We start from the raw sequence: 22545 nt of genomic DNA on the forward strand, positions 1-22545 counted from the left end.
TTATTTTATTTTTGGCAGCTGGCCAGTGTGGGGATCTGAACCCTTGACCTTGGTGTTACAACACTGCGCTCTAACCAACTGAGCTAACTGGCCAGCCCTGCAATATTTTTAAATATAATTCCACTGTCCAGTAAGTAGTGTCCTCTACTGAAAAAAAAATTTTTCAAAATTAGAATGAAGACAGACTAAATCACACTCAGGAGTAAATAATACCCAAGAGTGGCAAAGATAAACAGAATAACTGATACATATTGTTGCTTAAAAGCCTACTTCAATGAAAGTAATAAAAAATTTAAAGGAATGTTTGCTCATCAAAAAGGTGCTTCATGGAATTAAGAATAAATTCCTATTCACAAAATACGAAGAAACTTCTAAAAACATATACAAGATAACTAAATACACAGGATATCAAGAATTTTAAGGAAAAAGAATGAAATAAAACTAGAAATCAGTGTTTTGTTTTTAGTTTACTATTATGCAAATTCCAAGAATATAATAATCTCAGCTCTAGAAGGGTTTACTATCCCTTAGTGGGAGAGACAGCTAAGTAAAAAAGTATGTCAAAAAATTCAACCATTTAGAGAAAATGGATAAATTGCTTAAAAACTTAAAACTACCATGAGATGAAACAGAAAATCTGAATTGCCCTACTAATTAAAGAAACTGAATTTTTTTTTTTAAAACTGCTCTCAAAACAACAGGAAAAAACTCCAGATGCAGATGGTTCATTGGTGAATTCTACCAAAGTTTTTAAGGAGGAATACCAATTCTACAAAAGCTCTTTCAGAAAACTGGGCAGGAGGAAATATTTCCTAACTGATGTTATGAGGCCAGTTTAATACTTACTGCAAAATCTGACAAAAACATTACAAAAACAAGAAAATTATAGACTATGATCCCTAATGAACATAGAAGCAAAAATACCTTTAGAAAATCAATTCAAATAATTAAAAAAAAAAAAAAAAAAAAGACACAGTGATACTTCTAGAGTAGATAGCTGAGGAGCCTGATAATAGGATATCCCAGACTTTACTTTTTAAACAGTAGTTCGAATCTAACTGGTGTCAGCAATTACCTAAAATGATCACTACTTGGTGATCTGAAAATCCACTTTTGGGCTGGCAGGTTAGCTCAGTTCGTTAGGCTTGTAATACCACAGTCGTCAGAGGTTCAGATCCCCTAACCAGCCAGTTGCCAAAAAATAAATAAATAAATAATGAAGAAAATCCACTTCTAACCTAAAGCCTTCCATATCTCTGGTTACAGAGAAGCCAAAGATTGCAGTATATCCACAGGAAATACCTGATCATTTCCATAATGTATAATAACATGATAAATGTAATTTTTTAATTAGTAATCCAGCACTGTTTTTTATTCTAAATTTAGTTAGAAAAAGGGTAAGAAAATATATTTCATAAATGTACAGGCCCTGAAATTGTAAAACAAAACAAGGCCACACTGCTAATTTCCCCTCATCTTATAAAAGGAACATGTTGAAGAGGTTTATTATTCCTAATTATTAATTTTTCCTTATTCATAGTTCAACTCTGATTCACACATTCATTTATTTAGGAAAGCACCATAGCTCAGTGAATGAGAGTTTTAGACACAGACAGAATCTGGATTCAACAATTTATTAGCTAACTAACTTTAACATCTCTAAGTGAATTGAGAATAACAATACTGACTCCTTAAGGTTTCCATAGGACTAAATTAGATATGGCATGCACTAGGCATTGGGCCTGCTCCTTCCCTGCCACTACCTACCCGCCTCTTGCTCCCCCCAAGGTAATTATTACTGTCATCATTCAACAAATACTTATAAAGTATATAAACACATGAACTAAATGAATACTGTAATTGAGGAATTCCTTGATTACTGTACATACCCACTGTGTGTTGTCAAATCCAATTTGGCTTGCTCTGGATTTTGATAAACCAGCTCCATTCTAGGAAGGTAACAAAAGAACATTTTACTATTCAAAGGCCAATATGCAACATTACATTGAGAATAAGCATGAGATTCAAACTATTATTAGCTTATAACCATTAAAAAGCACATCCGAATACCTATTTTCACACAGTCATGAGCTAAGAAGTCTACAATTTTATAATAGACCTAAATATTTTTAAAACATTATTTAAAAAATAACTCAATGTTCGAAATTATGGTGTATATTAGGAAAAGTATGGACACTGGAACCGTCTGTAAAATGAAAGTAATAATGCCTACTTTGCAGGATTGTTAGGATTGGTGTTATAAGGCTGTGCTCTAACAACCCAAGATGGAAAACACTGATTGACTGCAGTAAGTTAATTAAGTTATTAAACACAGGAAAGTTTATATGGCCAACATCTCTGAACAAATTAATTTCCATCAATGAATAGCAAACTCTTTGCTATCTGTTTGGAATTAGGGTTTGTCTGTTTAGCTCTATATACCTTACCTCAATTTATTTCCACACACCAAATTAATGTTTGTAGACCTTGGCCAAGTAATAATAATATTTATTAAGCAGCTCATAAGTGTCAAGTACTGTGTTTGACTCTTCCATATATGCATTATGTATTCTCATATACCCCTCACAACAATCCCACACTCAAGGGCAGGGACCAAGTCCAATCCATCTTTGCATAACCAGTGCCTGGCACAGTGCTTGGTAATTAGTAAATGCTTAACAGCGGATTGTTAATTGGAGGGAGAGAAGGAGGAAGGGAAGGATGAATATACTGAGTAATTAAGGTACAGCCAGAATTGATCTCTCCTCACAAGCTCTACAACTTAGCCAATAACATTTTAACACTAAGAGATGTTTGAGAAAAAACAACAAAGAGGTAGTGTTGTAATCTTCAGTCTTGAGGGGAGATTCACAAACTCTGTAATATAGCCAGCCACTTGTTGCTCAAAATAGCCCTACACTACTAGTAGACAACGCTGAATTTCTGAATTGTTTAATTTGTTGAGTTTGGGATAAGTAAGTTTCTAGTGAGCTAGCAGATTATTTTCATAGTAGCTTTATTGATATATAATTCACATACCATAAAATTCACCCTTTTAAAGTATACAATTCAGTGATATTGAGCATATTTAGAGTTGTACAACTTTCACCACTATCTAATTGCAGAATATTTTCATCACTCCAGAAAGAATCATGTGGCTATTATTAGTAATCACTCCCCATTCCTTCTCCTCCCAGCTTCAATCATAACACTAATCCTATGGATTTTTCCCTATGGATTTGCCTATAATGGACATTGCATAAAAATGGAATAATATATGGCCTTTTGCACCTGGCTTCTTTCACTTGACATAATGTTTTCAAGGTTCATCCAACTGTAGCTTGTGTGAGTACTTCATTTCTTTTTATAGCTGAGTAATACTCCATTATATAGTCATTCATTAGTTGATGAACATTTGAGTTACTTTCGCTTTTGGCTATTATGAATAATGCCATCACATTCATGTTTTATACTCGCTCCCTTGCATATATACTCACAACTTGCCTCTATCTGACTTCATTTTACTTGTTCAGCAAAAATTCAACTCTCCACTTATTCTTCACCTACACCTATGAAGCTAAACATGGCTGCTGACTGGTGTCACTTTAAATTCATGACCATTAGCCTCATGTGGGGCCTTAATTCTGCCCAGCAATCATCCTGCATTTCTCTTGTCTATTAATTCTCTCATTCTCCTTCTCCTAGATGACTTTTTGTGCTCTTTTCGCTTTCTAACACCTGCTCCCTGTCTTATCTTTCAACTTATGGCATTGCTCGTATTTCACTGAGCAAAAAGAGTAGAGAAAAATTTTCAAAAGCTCCCATTACATCTTCCTACCTACTAGAATTATATCAATGTAATCTGCCTTCCCTCCTGAAGTAACAGATGAACTTGCCTGCATTCCTATCTAAATCCAACCTCTCCACTTATGTACTAAATCTCATTCCCTCTTGCCTGGTCAAAGACATTGCTCCCACAATTTTTCTTTCTCTGGTGGATCATTCCCATTAGTATACAAACATGATATTATTTCTCCCATTTTAAAACAAATAACTAAAGTGACAAATAAGACCTCTCAACTCTTCTTTTCCCAGCAAACAATTTTCTGTCCCCCTTGACAGCAAAACTTCTAATAGGTTGTCTTCTCTAATTGCCTCCAATTCCTCCCCTCCCATGAACTCACCTGAGTTTAAATTCATTCTGTCAAACATTCATCAAGATTACCAATGACCTCCACATTGCAAAGTCCAATGGTCAATTATTAGTCCTTATCTTATTTGACCTATCAAGAATTGTTGATAACTTCTGTCTCACTGAAACACGTCAATTCACTTGGCTCTCAGTATCCCCGTACTTCTGGTTTTCCTGCTATTTCTCTCTGGCTATACCTTCTTAATTTCAGTTATTAGTTCATTCTACCTCCCTGACATATTGAAGGGTCCTGAAGTGAAGCTCAGATCTTGAGACTTTCTCTCTCTTTTTTAAATGAGTTCACTTCCTTTGTATCTCATCTAGTCTTACAGCTTTAAATACCACCTATATGCTTACTACTCCCAATTTATATTCCCAATCCATACCACCCACTTGAACTCCAGATTTACATATTCAATCAATTATTCACCTTCTTCATTTGAATGTCAAATAGGCACCTCAAACTTAACATGTACAAAAAAATTCCTGATCTTCACCATCCCTCAAATTTGCTCTTCCCAGTCTTTCCCATCTCAGTAAGCAGCAACTTCCCCCTTTCAATTACCTAGGCCAAAAATACCTAGTGTTATCCCTGACTCTTTTCTGTGTTTCATACCCGAAATCTAACCCATTGATAAATCCTGGTAGTTATATTTTCCATTTCTCACCAACTTGAGCACCATTAATAATCAAAGACAACACCATCAGAAAAATAAAAAGAAATAAGAATAAAAAAAGAAATAAAAAGAACCAATAATCATATGGAAAGATGTTTAACTCTGTTAGCAATCAAAGAAATGACCGCTATTGGAGTTGAATATCTTTTAGCTTTGAAATATCAAAAACACTAAAAATATAATGAATGAGGGTTTGGGGGTAGATTCCCCAGGATCAAATTCTAGCTTCCCCACTTGATAACTGTGTTACACTGGGCAAATTAGTAAACCTCTTCAAACCTCAGTGTTTTCCCTGGGAAAATGGAGACAATAGGATCTACTCATTTTGCTATAAGAATTCAATGTACGTAAAGTGCTTTTCATAGTGCCTACTCAATCAAGTATGCCAAAAAATGTTAGCTGCTATGGCAGGCACTATAGGTAAGTTGACCAGATACCCATTCCCAAACCCTTCCCCTTTGCAATCTCTATTATAGAGGCTGAAATGCTAAAAACAACAACATGAGTAAAACTTTGTTTTCCCAGATTCACTTGCAGCTGGGAATCTCCTAGCCAATGTCACAAAAGTAGAAGCCTGCTAGATCACACTATTTCTTTTTCTAGCCTTGATTATAGTACAAGGAAAATGCTAAGAGAATTTGAGGTCTGGACTTAACAGATGTGAGACAAATAATTCTTCTATGTGTTTAAGCTACTATTAGTTAGCCAAAAACATCTCAAACTGGTTTGGATGCCATTAATATTGTTATTATTATTCTCATATTAGGAAAGGGTATGGGAAATCAGGCATACTACTTATCTGCATGAAGGGTAACTTGGCGATATGTAACAAAATCTAAAATGTGCACATTAGGCCCAGCAATTCTACTCTAGGACTTTTTCTAAGAAAGTAACTAGGATAGGGTTGAAAATATCACACAAAGACATTCATTGGATAAACAGCCAAGATAGCAGGTAGCATCAGTACTTGTCAGTTATTTTAAAAATAATATAGCCTGGAAAGAATGGAGCTAGGTATAAATATCAGTCAGCTCTGCATACTAGAAACTGGGTGGTTTGGGTAGGTAAGTTACTTAACATCTCTTCATTTATAAAATGAAGTCTAATAACCCCCATGTAACAATGCTGCATAACAAACCTCCCCAGTCTTACAGCTGACAAGCATTTGTTTTCTCCCTCACAAATCTGTGCGTCAGCTGGGGCAGCTATGCTTTGGTTTGCTCCATACGTATCATTCAGGGCCTGGGATGGAAAGGAAGTATCTGCCCAGGGCATGTTCTTCTCTTCTCCTGGCAGGTCAGGGGAGCACAAAGACCAAGTCAAATCACAACAGACCATTTGAAGCCTCTGCATATGTCTGTTAACATTCCGCTGACCAAAGCAAGTATTTATGGAAAAGCCTAACATAACATCAATAGGGCAGGGAAGTATACTCCCCTTTAGCTGGGGAGAGAGGGGAGTAACTCTTTCTGAAAGATAACTCTAACTATGAAATGAGGATAAAAAAATAAAAATAAGAAACATATTTTCCCCAGGGTTGTGTTTAGGGTTAAACCAAGCATGGAAAGCATCTAGTACAATTCTCAATAAAGTAATATTACTATAATAACCCCCAGTGAGAGTATTTGGCAACTTTTAACAATTCAACACCTTCTCAACTTTGGAATTCCTTATCAAGACTGTAAAAGTATATTCCATATGTATACAAAAGTATATTCTGAAGAGAAGCTATTAGTTTCCAAATCATTTTCTCTACTTTTTTATTCCTATACATATAGGAAAAGCTAACTTAAACCATTACGCTTCCCTGGTAGGTACTAAAGTAAAATATATACTGTATTAAAATAGGTTAATTTTGATATTTTATCAAAATTATTTATCATTGAGTTCATTTAAATGAGGAATAATATACTGAGCAGAAAAATAATTTTTACATAACTATATTCGAAAATTTCAATAGATTAAACATCAGTAAAACCTGGTACTTTTAGTTTAGTGTGTTATTACAATAACACTTAACTGCAATTTTGAATTGCCTGCCACACCCCTCAAAGATGAGAATTTCAGTAAGAAATGTTTCTGCAAGAACTTGAAAAACCATGAATAATTTTACGTATTGCAAAGGAGAACTATGTTAAGAAAACATACAGCTAAAAAGAAGTCAAATGATGAGAAAGGAGGAAAAAAAAATTACCTTTGTTGATAAATAGTGCTTGTAGTAGTACAACTGAAAAAGCAGAAACACTGAACTTGTCAATGTTAATACAGCCAAAATCACGTTCTTATTGATTCTACTCATTAGTCTGCGGTGCTCACTTGGTTGATTTTTGAAAGTAACCCAGTTGTTTCATCTTTTTGGATAGGAAGATAATCTTGTTTTCTGTGAACAAAAAGATATTTCTAAAGAGACAAAAACCTATTTTTAATTTTTTACCTCTAACTACCAGCAACAGAGCAAAAAGTTATGTAAAGTTCCACAGAACATTCTTAGACCTCGTAATTTCCTATCTCAAAGAATCAATCAGATGAGACATCAAAGATAAAAGAACAAAAATGTTTGTCATGGCATTCTTGACAAATGCAAATAACTAAAAATATAAACAGGATATTTATAAAAACTGACCAACAGAGATTGGTGGAGGCTTCTTTTCCAGAGTTTCTGATTCAGTAGATCTGGAGAGGGACCTCTGAATTTGCATTTCTGACAAGTTCCCAGGTGATGCTGATGCTGCTGACCATGCTGAGAACCACTTCTACAGAAGAAATTGAGAAAGTTTTTGATCAAGAAACGTGATCTGTATGACAGTTCTGTTGTTTCTTGAGGGTTTTTTTGTGTGTAATCTAGGATGTGGTCAGTTTTTATAAATGCCTCATGTATGTTTTTAGTTTTTTGCAGTATAAAGAATGACATGATAAACATTTTTATTCTTTCATCTTAGGTCCCATCTCTGATTATTACTTTAGGATAAGAAACTTAATATAGTTCTACTTCTTCCTACCTTGTCTCCACTGTTTGATTTTTGTTAAATATATTTAGGTCTTCACGTATTTATCTTTATTCCTTCTTACTTGATGTTTAAGCTTTATGTCTTTTGTTCTCCAGCTATAAAATAAGAAATCAGCAAATTTATACTACTTTCTGCCTTCTCTCCTCTTTCAATCCTGACTTTTATTAGTTATTTCTACTTTGTTATAGTTCTATTCTATTCCATTACTACAAATCTCAGTTATTTGGGTCTTATTGTTACAATGTTCCCTGCCAATCCTCTTGCTATATAACATCTCTGTTCATATACTGCATGACTGATATTTATCTTCTTGCAGATTATCAAAAAGAACTTATGGGTACTACTTACCTTGAGTTCTCGCATTGTTTGAAAATAGTTGTCAACTGACAGTTTGGCTTTGAGATCACACTTTCTTTCTCCTGATGACTTATAAGCTTTGTACCATTGTCCTGTAATGCTAAATATTCCCTTGACAATATCTGATTCTCCAACCCCTCCCCCACAGGTAACTTCATATTTTAAATAGGATCTTTTTCAAAGGATGCATTCCTTACCTGTGAAATCCAATTTATTTTAAAACTAGGTTATGTAATAATGTTGATGACTACATATTAGGTTTTCCTCAATCATTGTGTATCCTTTCAATCTGTAAAACAAATTTCTTTTCTTTGTAGAAAGTTTTCTTACGTTATATGTTTGAAGATTTTTCTGTTACAATGTTGAATTCTACAATTAAGTATTTATCTCCTTTCATTCCCATTTAACTTTGTTCAACTTTCAAAAGCCTGTCATCGTCCTTTACTGAGTTTTCAACAATGTTAATTTACCTTTTTGCTTCCAATGTGGCTTTTATTTCTCTGACTTTGTCTTTTTTTATCCTGAGCTCTGCCAGATTATGATTCACCATATACTACTGTCTTACTATTTCTTCCTAGCTGTTGAGCCAATTCACTTTGTCTCTTATTTTAAAGAAGTAATTGTTTCATTAAACTTGTTAGGCCAATATGGTTTTCTCAAGGTTTGTCACTTGTTTTCCCTGTTTCTTTTTTTCTTTCTCCTTGTACCATTTTGTATGGATACTGTACTGAATTCCTTTTTGTTATTATTTATCTTTGAATGACTTGAGCTCCCCCTGGAGAGGACTGTGGAAGGAAGAAACAAGGCTGTGTTTTAGACTAGAGGGTAGTTTCTCTAATATACAAGAAAGCTCTTTCTGGAAGAATTCTTTGTACACGTTTGTAGGTGAGAAAGACAAAGAGAATGTGTGTGAGAACAAGCAAGAGAAAGCTGTTTAAGTGTTACTTCTTCCAGATGTCAGAGACAGGGAGCAAAGGGTCACTCATAATCTCTCCTTTACTTTGCCTCAGCCTCTTCTAAGCCCAAATTAATAAATGAGACAGACACATAAAAGGTCTATTATATTAGCCCATTTCCTGTTGCTCATAACAGAATAACTAAAACTGGGAAATTTATTTTTTACAGTTTTGGAAGCTGGGAAGTCCACAGTCCAGGGGGCACATCTGGTGAGGGCCTTATTCCGGGTGGGAACTCTCTACCGGGTCCCATGTCGACACTGGCAATCACATGGTGAGGACAGCAGGAGCCCTTTTAACATGCTCACTTGCTCTCCATATAAAGCCACAAGTTGCCACTCCTGTGATAACCCACTAAACCATTAACCCATTACTCCACAAATGGATTAATCCATCCACAAGGGCTTAGTCATGATCCAATCACCTCTTAAAGGTCCCACTTTTCAACACTGCCATAGTCTGATTTCCCACCCTCTCAACACTGTTACAATGGAGATCAAGCTTCAATGAGTTTTGGCAGGACAATCAAGACAGCACCCATCTAAGCTACCTCAGCCATAAAGTCCAAATTAATATCTTGTTCTCTCTTTGGACACATCTCTAGTTTACAATTAATTCTTACATGATATAAACCTCCAAAATATATCATCAATAACTTAACTGAATTTTTATTATCAAGATGATATCCAATTAACTTTATTATTTATTTTCTATAAATGCCAAGGCAATTCAATTACAAAAGAGGAATATTAGCCTGTCAAAATGTCCCTTTTTACTAGCACTATCTCTTCAGAGAAACAGTAATCACTTAAAAATGAATAATGTGAGATTGAAAAAAAAGGAGGCCAGGGTTTGTTGATTTTACCTCTAAAATATCTCTGGCACCCAGTCCCTCTTCTTCACTGTCATTCTAATTTAGACTTGAATTGTACATAATGTCCTAATTTTAATTTATGTCCCTATCTCCACTTTGTCTCTAGGCATAATCTTACCTATACACTGGATTACTATACATAATTTTACCTATACACTCACAGATGTATCAAGTTGCTAACAGATGAATCAAGTTATGCCACAATCAAAAATGTTCAAGGGTTCCCTACCACCTACATATAAATTCAAATTCCACATGATAGTATTCAGAATTCACAATCTGAATGAACACAGGCAAACTTACTAAACCTTCTCCCACTTCACATATCCTATGGTTTCAGCCCAAGTATTACTGGAATACATCGCACACTTTCTTGCCTTTGTGTTTTTGTTCATTACCTCTTGTCTGAAAGGTTCTCATTCACTTCCATAAAATCAGTTATAAACTTCTTTTCATAGCTGCTCTAAAATGACCCTTCTTTACAAGTCTTTAATGCTCTTCCAAGTCAGATTTGAACTCTCTCACCTCTAAACTCTTATTCTTACCTTCTTGTAGGAAACACTTACTATCTTAATAGACACAGATGCCAAAAAAAGTGCTAAGAAGTGGAGATAAAATAAATAAGATACAGTTCCCTATTTCTTAGAGTTTAGAGATGAGTATAGGAGTTTTCAAAAGATGAATAGCAGTAGTAGTGATGGTGGTGGAGGGTGTGATGTACCTAACAAAGAGTATGGGAAGTTTTTTCCAAAATGCACAAGCCCCACCTCTTACCATCCCCACAACCTATTAAAAACCACTGCTCTAGTTTGTGATAGACTCTATCAGAGATAAATACAGAGATAATAACAATACAGTGTAATTGCTATGAAGGAATAAATACAGGTTACTATGGAAGCACAATGAGAGACAACTAACCCTAAGGCTTTTACTAGTATTTTAAATTATGGCTATTAGTATACATGAATCATCTCCTCCACATGCCTAAAACTGGCTGAATTAGTATCAAGTAACAGTAAGTGTGCTAGAAATACTAAAATACACTGCACGATGCTCAAGGGCACAGAAAACTATTTAAATAAAAGGTCTGTCCTGTAGGAATTTTTACAATAAAACAGAATATGAAATATAAAAAAGTGATTTTTAAAGAGTTTAAAGGCAATACCTGGTCCCAACTCACAAACAATAAACATTAAAAAATAACATATGAATATATATGGCATAAAATAAAAATATGTGACATTTTAGCTATCATAATAAAATGCCAGGGAGGACAGATAATGCATTTTTGTAATTCACACCTAGGTAAAGCTACCTAAAGAAGAAAGCATATCATGTCTAATGAAAAAGAAAACAAAGAATATTGCAGAGATAGTAAATTAAAATGAGAGGGGAAATAAAGGCCAAAAAAAAAAAAAAAAAAAGATGGCAAACCTTTTCAGAAAAAAAAACGTAACAGGGACACTAAGGAGAGTTATGACTTTTAACTATCCCAATTATCTTGAAGTTCTAATGCAAATATGAGAAGGCTAATGTTAAGTAGGGTATATTACAGTACAGAATTATTCTTAGATGACGTGGAAGCAAGACATAACCACTGCATGAATGACATCTGGCAATAAAGAAGAATCAAACAGGCAGATCTGCTTTTCAACTGAACCATGAATGGATTGTGTGTGTCAGTGCTATCAATCCTCTCAGTCTTTGGGCCGGGGGCAGCTATAGCCCAAGACTGGTCACCTCCAGCCAAGAACAAACACATTCTTTTATCCTTACTTTCAGCTTTTATCAACTTTACTATGTGCCAAGATATGAAAAAGGTTGGAAAAAACTGGTAGTAGATAAAAGCCATACACAAATGTGACAGAAAAATGTATAGGATGAGAAGTTCAAGATACTTCTCAGGTTCTTTCTACAGCCAAGAGCAGCACTACATATTCTTTCAGCTTCCCACTTGCCCTATTACATTACCATTCAACCTCTGAAGATATTGGCATGAAAGACTTTGGCACTTAGCTGACCCTGAGACCCCCATCCCAACTCTTTTGAGAATCACCTGGTTAGTGGTCTGTTTGAAAGAATGTCTAACTGCCTGACTTTTTTACTACACTTCTCCCCTTTCCTGCCTTCTAGATCACCTCTCTTGAGATCAGGGCCCCCTGGACAAGAAACGGGCTGCCCTGACAAATACCTTAGCTTCATAAGATGATGTGTGTTAACCTGGTCCCTTCAATGCTGCTACATCCCAACTTATTCAGGGATATTGGGGAGTGAAAGGAAGGCACAGGTGGTATAATTCAAGCAAAACTGAAATTCAAGCATGCCCTAAACTAAATAAAATACTGAAATAAAAAACAGAAATAAACCAGCAGGCTAAATTAAGCAAAGGGATGGTTAGAGAGATTAGGTAGCAGATTGGAAGGCATGAAGAGAAAATGCCTCTAATGTTGTATTCAGAGGTAAGATTAAAAAATTAAAAAATCAACAGTTTTCAGCTGCTCTCAGAAGCCAAAAAAGGCCCAGTACCAAAACCTCCTATTTGATCTTCCCTAAATAGTTCTGTTTCTTCATATTGTTCATTTCCTTTCCTTTCACTGCTAACTTCTCAAAAGAGTGTCAGTAGCCTGGAAGTAAAGATTAGACTGCAAGGGGTTAAGAAGTCTCTCTAGCTGGTTATCATTCTTATCCTTTGCAATATAACCTCTACCCCAATATGCTGACACTTGAAGATAAAAAAATTTAATCTTTCCATGTGATGCTCCAGAAAAGTCATAAATATATAATGACTCTTTTCTGAATGACTATGATATAAGGAGGTTTTGGAAAGAGAGTGGCTGAGATGAAAGATCTAGATGAGAGGTGAGATGAGAAAGGAAGAGCTGTCTTTGGATTGGGAGGAGTACAGGTACTTTTCTTTTTCTTATGTGAAGATCAATTGATTTTATAATAAGAAAAAATGAGTAAATTTTAAAAACACTTTAAAAATTCTTCTCTCACCCTATGGCTCAATTAACAAATATTCATTTACTAGAGCCCACACATTATAAACTTTAATTTTAGGGCAGGAGGAGAAGTGGTGCAAGAAGGCAGTCAAGAGCTTGGTCAAAAAGCTCAAGAAGACGGGGCAGCTGGATGAGCTGGAGAAGGCCCTAACCACGCAGAACGTCAACACCAAGTGCATCACCATTCCCAGCCCTATCAAGTGGGGAGCCTCATAAGAAGTAACCGGGGCTCTGGGCCAAAGCGCACGGAACAGGGAAAAGTCCTGCATGGGAAGTGGAAGCTCAGCAGAGACCACACACACTGCAGTATCGCCCTGTGATCCAGCAGCCCAGCAGAGTCCAAGCTGACCAGAGAGGTGGTTCCCCGGAGAAGCCCAAGACCCGAGGCAACCACGCTCACAAGGCACTAGAGGCCAACTGAGCAGTCACGGAGGTAGCCATACCAAATTGGCAACCACAGCAACATCTTAGTTAGTCAATAGTCTCAAACCGGTGGACTGGGAAACCCCCCGCCACAATGAATAAACATCAAAAAAAAGATACCAGAAATACAAAAAATCAAGAAAGTACACCACCAAAAGTTAATAAATCTCAAACTCTAGATCCTATAGAACAAGAAGCCCTTGAAATGACTGACAAGGAATTTCGAGTGATAATTCTAAGGAAACTGAATGAAATACAAGAAAACTCAGCTAGACATCATGATGAAATGAGGAAAAGTATACAAGACCTGAAAGAGGAAATGTACAAGGAAATCAATGTCCTGAAAAAAAATGTAGCAGAACTTGCTGAACTGAAGAAGTTATTCAGCAAAATAAAAAACACAACGGAGAGTTTAACCAGCAGGCTTGTCGAAGTTGAAGAGAGAACCTCTGAACTTGAAGATGGGCTGTTTGAAATAACACAAGCAGACAAAAAAAAAAGAAAAAAGAATCAAAGACATTGAAGAAAATCTGAGAGAGATATCAGACAACCTTAAGTGCTCAAATATCCGAGTCATGGGTATCCCAGAAGGGGAGGAAAACGGAGATTCCATTGAAAACATATTCAACAAAATAGTAGCAGAAAACTTCCCAGGTATAGGAAAAATCACAGATCTTCAGATCCAGGAAGCTCAACGATCTCCAAACGTATTCAACCCCAAAAGGCCCTCTCCAAGACATGTTATAGTCAAATTTACAAAACTCAGAGACAAAGAGAGAATCTTAAAAGCTGCAAGAGAGAAGTGTCAAATCACCTATAAGGGAGCCCCAATCAGGCTAACATCAGACTTTTCATCACAAACTCTAAACGCTAGAAAGGAATAGGATGATATATTCAAAATACTAAAAGACAAAGATTGCCAGCCAAGAATACTCTACCCTGCAAGGCTATCATTCCGAAATGAAGGGCAAAAAGTATATTTCTCAGACAAACAAAAACTGCGGGAGTGCATGACCACCCTTACAAGAAATCCTCAAGGGAGTATTGGGTTTCATTCCTGAAAAATAACTACCACAGCCATAAAAACCCAAGAAAAATCAAAACCTACTAGTATAATAAAAATGGCATTCATGAAGAGAAAACAAACAAACAAAAACGCTATCTACAACCTAAGGAACCAACAAACACAGAAACCAAACAGTAAATCAGAAAGCAAGGAACAAAAGACACCGAAGACAACCAAACAACCAAGAAAATGCTAGGAATAAATCAACACCTTTCAATAACAACTCTTAATGTAAAAGGCTTTAATTCCCCAATGAAAAGACACACACTGGCTGACTGGATCAAAAAGGAGGACCCAACTATATGCTGCCTACAAGAGACCCACCTCACCCATAAAGAGTCACATAGACTAAGAGTGAAAGGATGGAAAAAGATTTACCATGCAAACAGAAAAGAAAAACGAGCTGGAGTAGGTATTCTTATATCGGACAAAATAGACTTTAAACTAAAAACCATAAAAAGAGACAATGAGGGACACTACTTAATGATAAAAGGACTGATCCATCAAGAAGACATAACAATCATAAATATGTACGCACCCAATGTTGGAGCAGCCAGATTTATAAAACAAACTCTATTAGACCTAAAGAAGGAAATAGACACTAATACCATAATAGCAGGGGACCTGAACACCCCACTGTCAATATTAGACAGATCATCTAGGCAAAGAATCAGTAGAGAAACACAAGATCTAAACAAGACTCTAGACCAATTGGAATTGGCAGATATCTACAGAACATTCCACCCAACAACCTCAGAATATTCATTCTTCTCATCAGCACATGGATCATTCTCCAGGATAGATCACATATTAGGTCACAAATCAAGTCTCAATAAATTCAAAAACATTGGAATTATCCCATGTATTTTCTCAGACCACAATGGATTAAAACTAGAAATTAATAACAAACGAAACTCTGGAAACTATACAAACACATGGAAATTAAACAGTATTCTACTTAATGACATATGGGTCCAAGAAGAAATCAAGCAGGAAATCACAAAATTTATTGAAACTAAAGAAAACAATGATACATCATACCAAAACCTGTGGGATACTGCAAAAGCAGTATTAAGGGGGAAATGTATTGCATTAAATGCTCACCTCAGAAGAATGGAAAGATGGCAAGTGAACAACCTAACACTTCACCTTAAAGAACTAGAAAAACAAGAACAATCCAAACCTAAAGTTAGCAGACGGAAAGAAATCATTAAGATCAGAGCAGAACTGAATGAAATTGAAACCCAAAAAACAATACAAAAGATCAATGAATCAAAAAGTAGGTTTTTTGAAAAGATAAATAAAATCGACAAACCATTAACATGGCTAACAAAAAAAAGAAGAGAGAAGATATCAAATAACAAAAATTAGAAATGAAAAAGGCGATATTACAACTGATTCATCTGAAATACAAGGAATCATTCGAGACTACTATAAACAACTATACACTAACAAATTTGAAAATCTGGAGGAAATGGATAAATTTCTGGACACACACAAGCTCCCAAAACTGAACCATGAAGACGTAGAAAATTTGAACAGACCAATAACAATAAAGGAGATTGAAGCTCTTATCAGAAGGCTCCCAACAAAGAAAAGCCCAGGACCAGATGCATTCACAGCAGAATTTTACCAAACATTCAAAGAGGAATTGACACCGAATCTTTACAAACTATTCCAAAAGATTGAAACAGACGCAAATCTCCCAAACTCATTCTATGAAGCAAACATCATCCTGATACCAAAACCAGGTAAAGATATAACCAAAAAAGAAAACTACAGGCCGATATCCTTGATGAATATAGATGCAAAAAGCCTCACTAAAATACTAGCAAACAGAATACAGCAACACATACGTAAAATTATTCACCACGATCAAGTGGGATTCATCCCAGGGATGCAAGGTTGGTTCAACATATGCAAATCAATAAATGTGATACACCATATTAATAAAGTCAAACACAAGGACTATAATATGGTCATCTCTATAGATGCTGAAAAAGCATTTGATAAAATTCAGCACTCATTCATGACAAGGACCCTCTATAGGTTAGGTATAGAGGGAAAGTATCTCAACATAATTAAAGCCATATATGACAAACCCACTGCCAATATCATCCTGAATGGGGAAAAGCTGAAAGCTTTTCCTTAAAGAACAGGAACTAGACAAGGATGCCCACTCTCACCACTCCTATTCAACATCGTGTTGGAAGTACTAGCCATCAGAGAAGAGAAGGAAATAAAGGGCATCCAGATTGGAAAAGATGAAGTCAAACTGTCCCTGTTCGCAGATAACATGATCCTATACATCAAACAGCCTAAAACGTCTACAAAAAAACTCTTGGAATTGATAAATGATTTCAGCACAGTAGCGGGATACAAAATCAACACACAAAAATCAGTAGCATTTCTATTCTCCAATAGTGAACATGCAAAAAGAGAAATCAAGAAAGCCTGTCCATTTACAATAGCCACCAAAAAAATAAAATACTTAGGAATTGAGTTAACCAAGGACATGAAAAATCTCTATAATGAGAACTACCAACCACTGATGAGAGAAATTAGAGAGGATACAAGAAGATGGAAAGATATCCCATGCTCTTGGATTGGAAGAATCAACATAGTGAAAATGTCCATACTACCCAAAGTGATATACAAATTCAATGCAATCCCCATCAAAATTCCAAAGACATTTTTCTCAGAAATGGAAAGAACTATCCAGACATTTATATGGAATAATTAAACACCAGGCGTAGCCAAAGCAATGCTGAGCAAAAAAAAATAAAGCTGGAGGCATAACACTACCCGACTTTAAGCTATACTACAAGCTATAATAACCAAAACAGTATGGTACTGGCATAAAAACAGACACACTGATCAATGGAATAGAATAGAGAATCCACAAATCAACCCACACACTTACTGCCATCTGATCTTTGACAAAGGCACCAAGCCTATTCACTGGGGAAGGGACTGCCTCTTCAGCAAATGGTGCTGGGATAACTGGATATCCATATGCAGGAGAATGAAACTAGACCCATACCTCTCACTATATACTAAAATCAACTCAAAATGGATTAAGGATTTAAATACACACCCTGAAACAATAAAACTTCTTAAAGAAAACATAGGATAAACAATTCCTTTTTTTTTTTTAATTTTTTTTTTTTTTTTTTTTTTTAAATTTTATTTTGTCGATATACATTGTAGCTGATTATTGCTCCCCATCACCAAAACCTCCCTCCCTTCTCCCTCCCCCCCTCCCCCCCGACAATGTCCTTTCTGTTTGCTTGTTGTATCAACTTCAAATAATTGTGGTTGTTATATCTTCTTCCCCCCCCCCCCCCCCCGGTTTGTGTGTGTGTGTGTATGTGTGTGTGTGAATTTATATATTAATTTTTAGCTCCCTCCAATAAGTGAGAACATGTGGTATTTCTCTTTCTGTGCCTGACTTGTTTCACTTAATATAATTCTCTCAAGGTCCATCCATGTTGTTGCAAATGGCAGTATTTCATTCGTTTTTATAGCTGAGTAGTATTCCATTGTGTAGATGTACCACATTTTCCGTATCCACTCATCTGATGATGGGCATTTGGGCTGGTTCCAACTCTTGGCTATTGTAAAGAGTGCTGCGATGAACATTGGGGAAGGATAAACAATTCCTGAACTAGGACTGGACACAGACTTCATGAATACGACCCCGAAAGCACGGGCAACCAAAGGAAAAATAAACAAATGAGATTATATCAAACTAAAGAGCTTCTGCACAGCACAAGAAACAATTAACAGAGTTAAAAGACAACCAACAGAGTGGGAGAAAATATTTGCAAAATATACATCTGACAAAGGATTAATATCCAGAATATATAAGGAACTCAAACAACTTTACAAGAAAAAAACAAGCAACCCAATTAAAAAATGGGCAAAAGAGCTAAGTAGGCATTTCTCTAAGGAAGATATACAAATGGCCAACAGACATATGAAAAAATGCTCAACATCACTCAGCATCCAGGAAAGGCAAATCAAAACCACACTGAGATACCATCTAACCCCAGTTAGGATGGCTAAAATCCAAAAGACTCTGAACGATAAATGCTGGCGAGGTTGCGGAGAAAAAGGAACTCTCATACATTGTTGGTGGGACTGCAAAATGGTGCAGCCTGTATGGAAAATGGAATGGAGGTTCCTCAAGCATTTGCAGATAGATCTACCATACGACCCAGCCATCCCACTGCTGGGAATATACCCAGAGGAATGGAAATCATCAAGTCGAACGTATACCTGTTCCCCAATGTTCATCGCAGCACTCTTTACAATAGCCAAGAGTTGGAACCAGCGCAAATGTCCATCATCGGATGAGTGGATACGGAAAATGTGGTACATCTACACAATGGAATACTACTCAGCTATAAAAACGAATGAAATACTGCCATTTGCAACAACATGGATGGACCTTGAGAGAATTATATTAAGTGAAACGAGTCAGGCACAGAAAGAGAAATACCACATGTTCTCACTTATTGGTGGGAGCTAAAAATTAATATATAAATTCACACACACACACACACAGAAAAAACAAACGGGGGGGGGAAGAAGATATAACAACCACAATTACTTGAAGTTGATATGACAAACAAACAGAAAGGACACTGTTGGGGGGGGGAGGGAGGAGAGGGAGGAGGGAGGGAGGTTTTGGTAAGGGGCAACAATAATCAACCACAATATATATCGATAAAATAAAAGTTAAAAAAAATAAAATAAAATAAACTTTAATTTTACTGTCTTCCCATTTTTGGAGTAATAGAATAAATATTTGTTAATTGAGCCATATCAATCTGAAACAAGAGCTTTATTAAAACATCACAATATTTCCAAAACAGAATGGTGTTAAACCAAGTTAGTTTTAAGTGAGTAAAGTCTTCCCTTCAAGAATGCAAGTACTTAATTGCTTGGTTGAGGATATTTAGGTATTTATCATAGTAAAACTGTAAAGCTAATAGGATCAAACACATAGGGCTCAGAGTGTTACCAAGTATTTAGCACAACATTTAAAGTGTGTATACATGTACATGTATGAAACCTGGATGAATGTTCCCCAAAATATAAATAATAGTTATCTCCATTGGGGAGAACTGGGGGTGATTTTTATATTGTTCTCTATGCTTTTCCACATTGTCCCGATATTTTTATAATGAGCATATATTATTTTCATAAAGAATAAAATTTTTTCATCTTAAGAAAAGTGGATGATGGCTTAATAACTGCCACATTTGCTAGACAGGATGTAGATCCTTGTCACTTAAAAGTGGTCCTCAGACCACCAATATTAGCTTCATGTTGGAGTCTGCTAGAAGTACAGAATTTTCAGATCTCACCCCAGATCTACTGATTCATAATCTACATTTTAACAAAATTCTCAGGTGATTCATATGTACCTTAAAATTTGAAAAGCAGAGATCTAGACCCTTTACATGCAGAGATAATAGGAACAACTTCTACTTTGTTCATCATTATATCCCTAATACCCAGTAGTGCCTGAAACACATAAATATTTGTTGAATAAATAAATATATAAATGATATCACTTCTGGGAAGATAAGTAGAAAGGTAGCGAAGATTATTTCTATTTTAATAATTTATTTTCTGCCATAGTTCCCAAAAGTGAGTGCTTAATATTTGCTGTAAATGCTGCTAAGTAACAATGTTGGCCTCTGAGAACCTATGACTATATATAATTCTTTTAAAAAGAGAGCCCTTGCTCTTACCTCTGATATCTACATGCCCCCTTCAATAATTTCTCCAGCCTCCTATCTATGGGTATATGCTACAGTTATTCTATAATCTCTTCCTCAAAGCAAATCCTTTCTCAAGATTTTAACTACCACCTCTGAGGGAAAACTTACTATTTAAGTTATAGTCTGTGTACTCTACCTATATTTTTATCTCTATTTCCTACACTTCAAATTTAACATGTTCAAAATTAACAACTTTATTCTCCGTCAACTATCGTCCTCCCCCTCTCCAGAAGAAACTAGCTCTCTGTCCTCAAAGACTCAAGATTCACAGGTTTTAGAAAGAGAGACTACCTGGTCCAACAATATCACTTTACAGAGGATCTAAAAGAATTAAATGGGAGCCAAGAGGCTAGGTTTTGGCAACCCCAAAGCCATAATCTGAGTCACCTTACTCCCAATACACTATTGTATGCTGAAATTTAACAGAATTCCCATTTTTGTCAACAGCACTTAGATTCACTTTTTAGAAACACAGGTCCAAATTATTAATCACCTAGATCCAAGAAATCAAGTCCTGTATATTGTTCTTTTGACATTTCTCTTAATCTTTTTTTTTTTGTATTTCAGAACACACTGAACTTTCTTTCCACTTGGAGTTTGTTCATCATTCAATGCCATCCTTCCCAAATCCTCTACCCTCACTAGACATATCTCCACAGACTCTAAAACACGAGCGCCTACTGTGTTCAACAGAGACGGTTCCTAATCATTCCCATCCTGTTCATCCTCAGAGTTCAGCTCAATCACAGCCTTTCCTACTGGGCTTCTCTCTTTTCCCAATTCCTAATATACTCACTCACTCTGATATTTGTTCACAGGCTGATTTTTATTCATTGGAAACCTACTATATTCGAAGGTAGAAAAAATCTGAGATATCATCTAGGTCCCCTCTAGAAAACCGAAGTCCAGAGAAAAGTGGCTTGCCTCATGTTACTTGAGAAATGGGTCATAGTCATCAAATCTGAATTCAGTTCTCTGGACTCCTAGCTAAAGTTTCTAAGTCACCTCTACACATATTCACATCTCCTAATTGATAACGTAAAACAAATAGGCGAACACCAAAGCCATATAAAACTTCATTGAGCATGGCTAGCAGTGTCCACCCTACTACTGAGCACAAACGGGGCGCTTCAGTACACACTCCTCCAAATGAACTGAAAGCTGAACCCAAGGAGGACCGTCTGGAGAAGAGAAGGGGATAGTTAATTAAATTACCCCCTCTCTATAAAGCTGTTGTATCTCCCCACTACCTACGGAAAAACTTCATACTCTTCCTTTACAGGGCATCAAGGTCCTTCCCAGTTGGGACCCAGTTAGCCCCCGCCACATTCCTGCCTACCCTTCCCCGTGAGCTCATTCCTCCAGCCACTACCCAAATATGCATTCAGTGCCGCCCAAACCTGGCAGTTCCTTTCATGCTTCTGTGCCCACGCATTCTTTGGTCCCACAATCTGAAACGCTCTTCCCACAGATCCTCTCGCAAATTCCAAGACGGCTCACGACCCCGCTCCAACGTCGCTTCCCCAACCCGGTTCCGACAAGCATCTCGATCGCCCTCCAAACCTGAACCTGTCCCAGGATGAGGGTTTTACCTGCTGACACGCTCAGAAGCAGAGAAGGACTGGCCGAGTGGACGTCTACCACGACACGCTCGTGGCCTGACTCAGGAGCACCCGGTCCGGAGCGCGCTCAGCCTGTGACAGGCCTCAGCCGCCTCTCCGCCGAGCGGAGAGCACGTGCCCAGAATACTGAGAGATGCCCGGTGAGGGCACCCGAGCCACAAGCGATACCTCTCCCAAGGCGCTTGCCCATCCCCAGCGAATGAACGGACTCCCCGACATCTTACCTCACTCAACAGGAGCGGCGGCAACCAGCTTTACGGCACTCACAGCAGCCGCTGCAAAAGGTGCCGTCAAGTGCAGAGCCGCGGAGTCTGGCGTGGTTGGTGTCGGGAAAGTTCCCATGGTCGGTGCTTGGCTTGTCAACACTCCTCCGGGTTCCTGACTGCTCAAGGTTTACTGAGCCCTGACGATTTCCTTGCTTTCAGAATCTAGCCGCTTAGGCAAAGCCCTTTCATCTCTTGCGTAGGTAACAAGTACAGCAGCGTACGAAGGAGACTTGAGGTTGGTTTTAGGAAAACCTCTGAGAGGGGACGATGAACTGAAGAGGCACCAGCTGAGCTATGTTTCCCAAAG

The 22545-nt window shown here is 36.8% G+C and overlaps 1 protein-coding gene across 9 annotated transcripts in view; it reads right to left on the reverse strand.

Annotated features, from left to right (window-relative positions):
- Window positions 1-22246, reverse strand: part of FKTN (fukutin) — a 69380-nt gene extending 47134 nt beyond the window's left edge. For 4 of the 9 annotated variants that reach the window (XM_063082021.1, XM_063082022.1, XM_063082018.1 and 1 more), the window contains exons 1-4: window positions 21943-22192; window positions 7869-7972; window positions 7064-7249; window positions 1890-1949 (exon numbers count right to left, since the gene is read on the reverse strand). In XM_063082021.1, the coding sequence (XP_062938091.1) occupies window positions 1890-1949; window positions 7064-7168 (165 nt within the window). In that variant the 5' untranslated portion in view covers window positions 7169-7249; window positions 7869-7972; window positions 21943-22192. The other 5 variants (XM_063082023.1, XM_063082020.1, XM_063082017.1 and 2 more) reach the window with 4 other exon arrangements.
- Window positions 22247-22545: the final 299 nt, after the last annotated feature.

This window comes from Cynocephalus volans, chromosome 17 (assembly GCF_027409185.1).
Source record: "Cynocephalus volans isolate mCynVol1 chromosome 17, mCynVol1.pri, whole genome shotgun sequence".
Taxonomy (NCBI): Eukaryota; Metazoa; Chordata; class Mammalia; order Dermoptera; family Cynocephalidae; genus Cynocephalus; species Cynocephalus volans.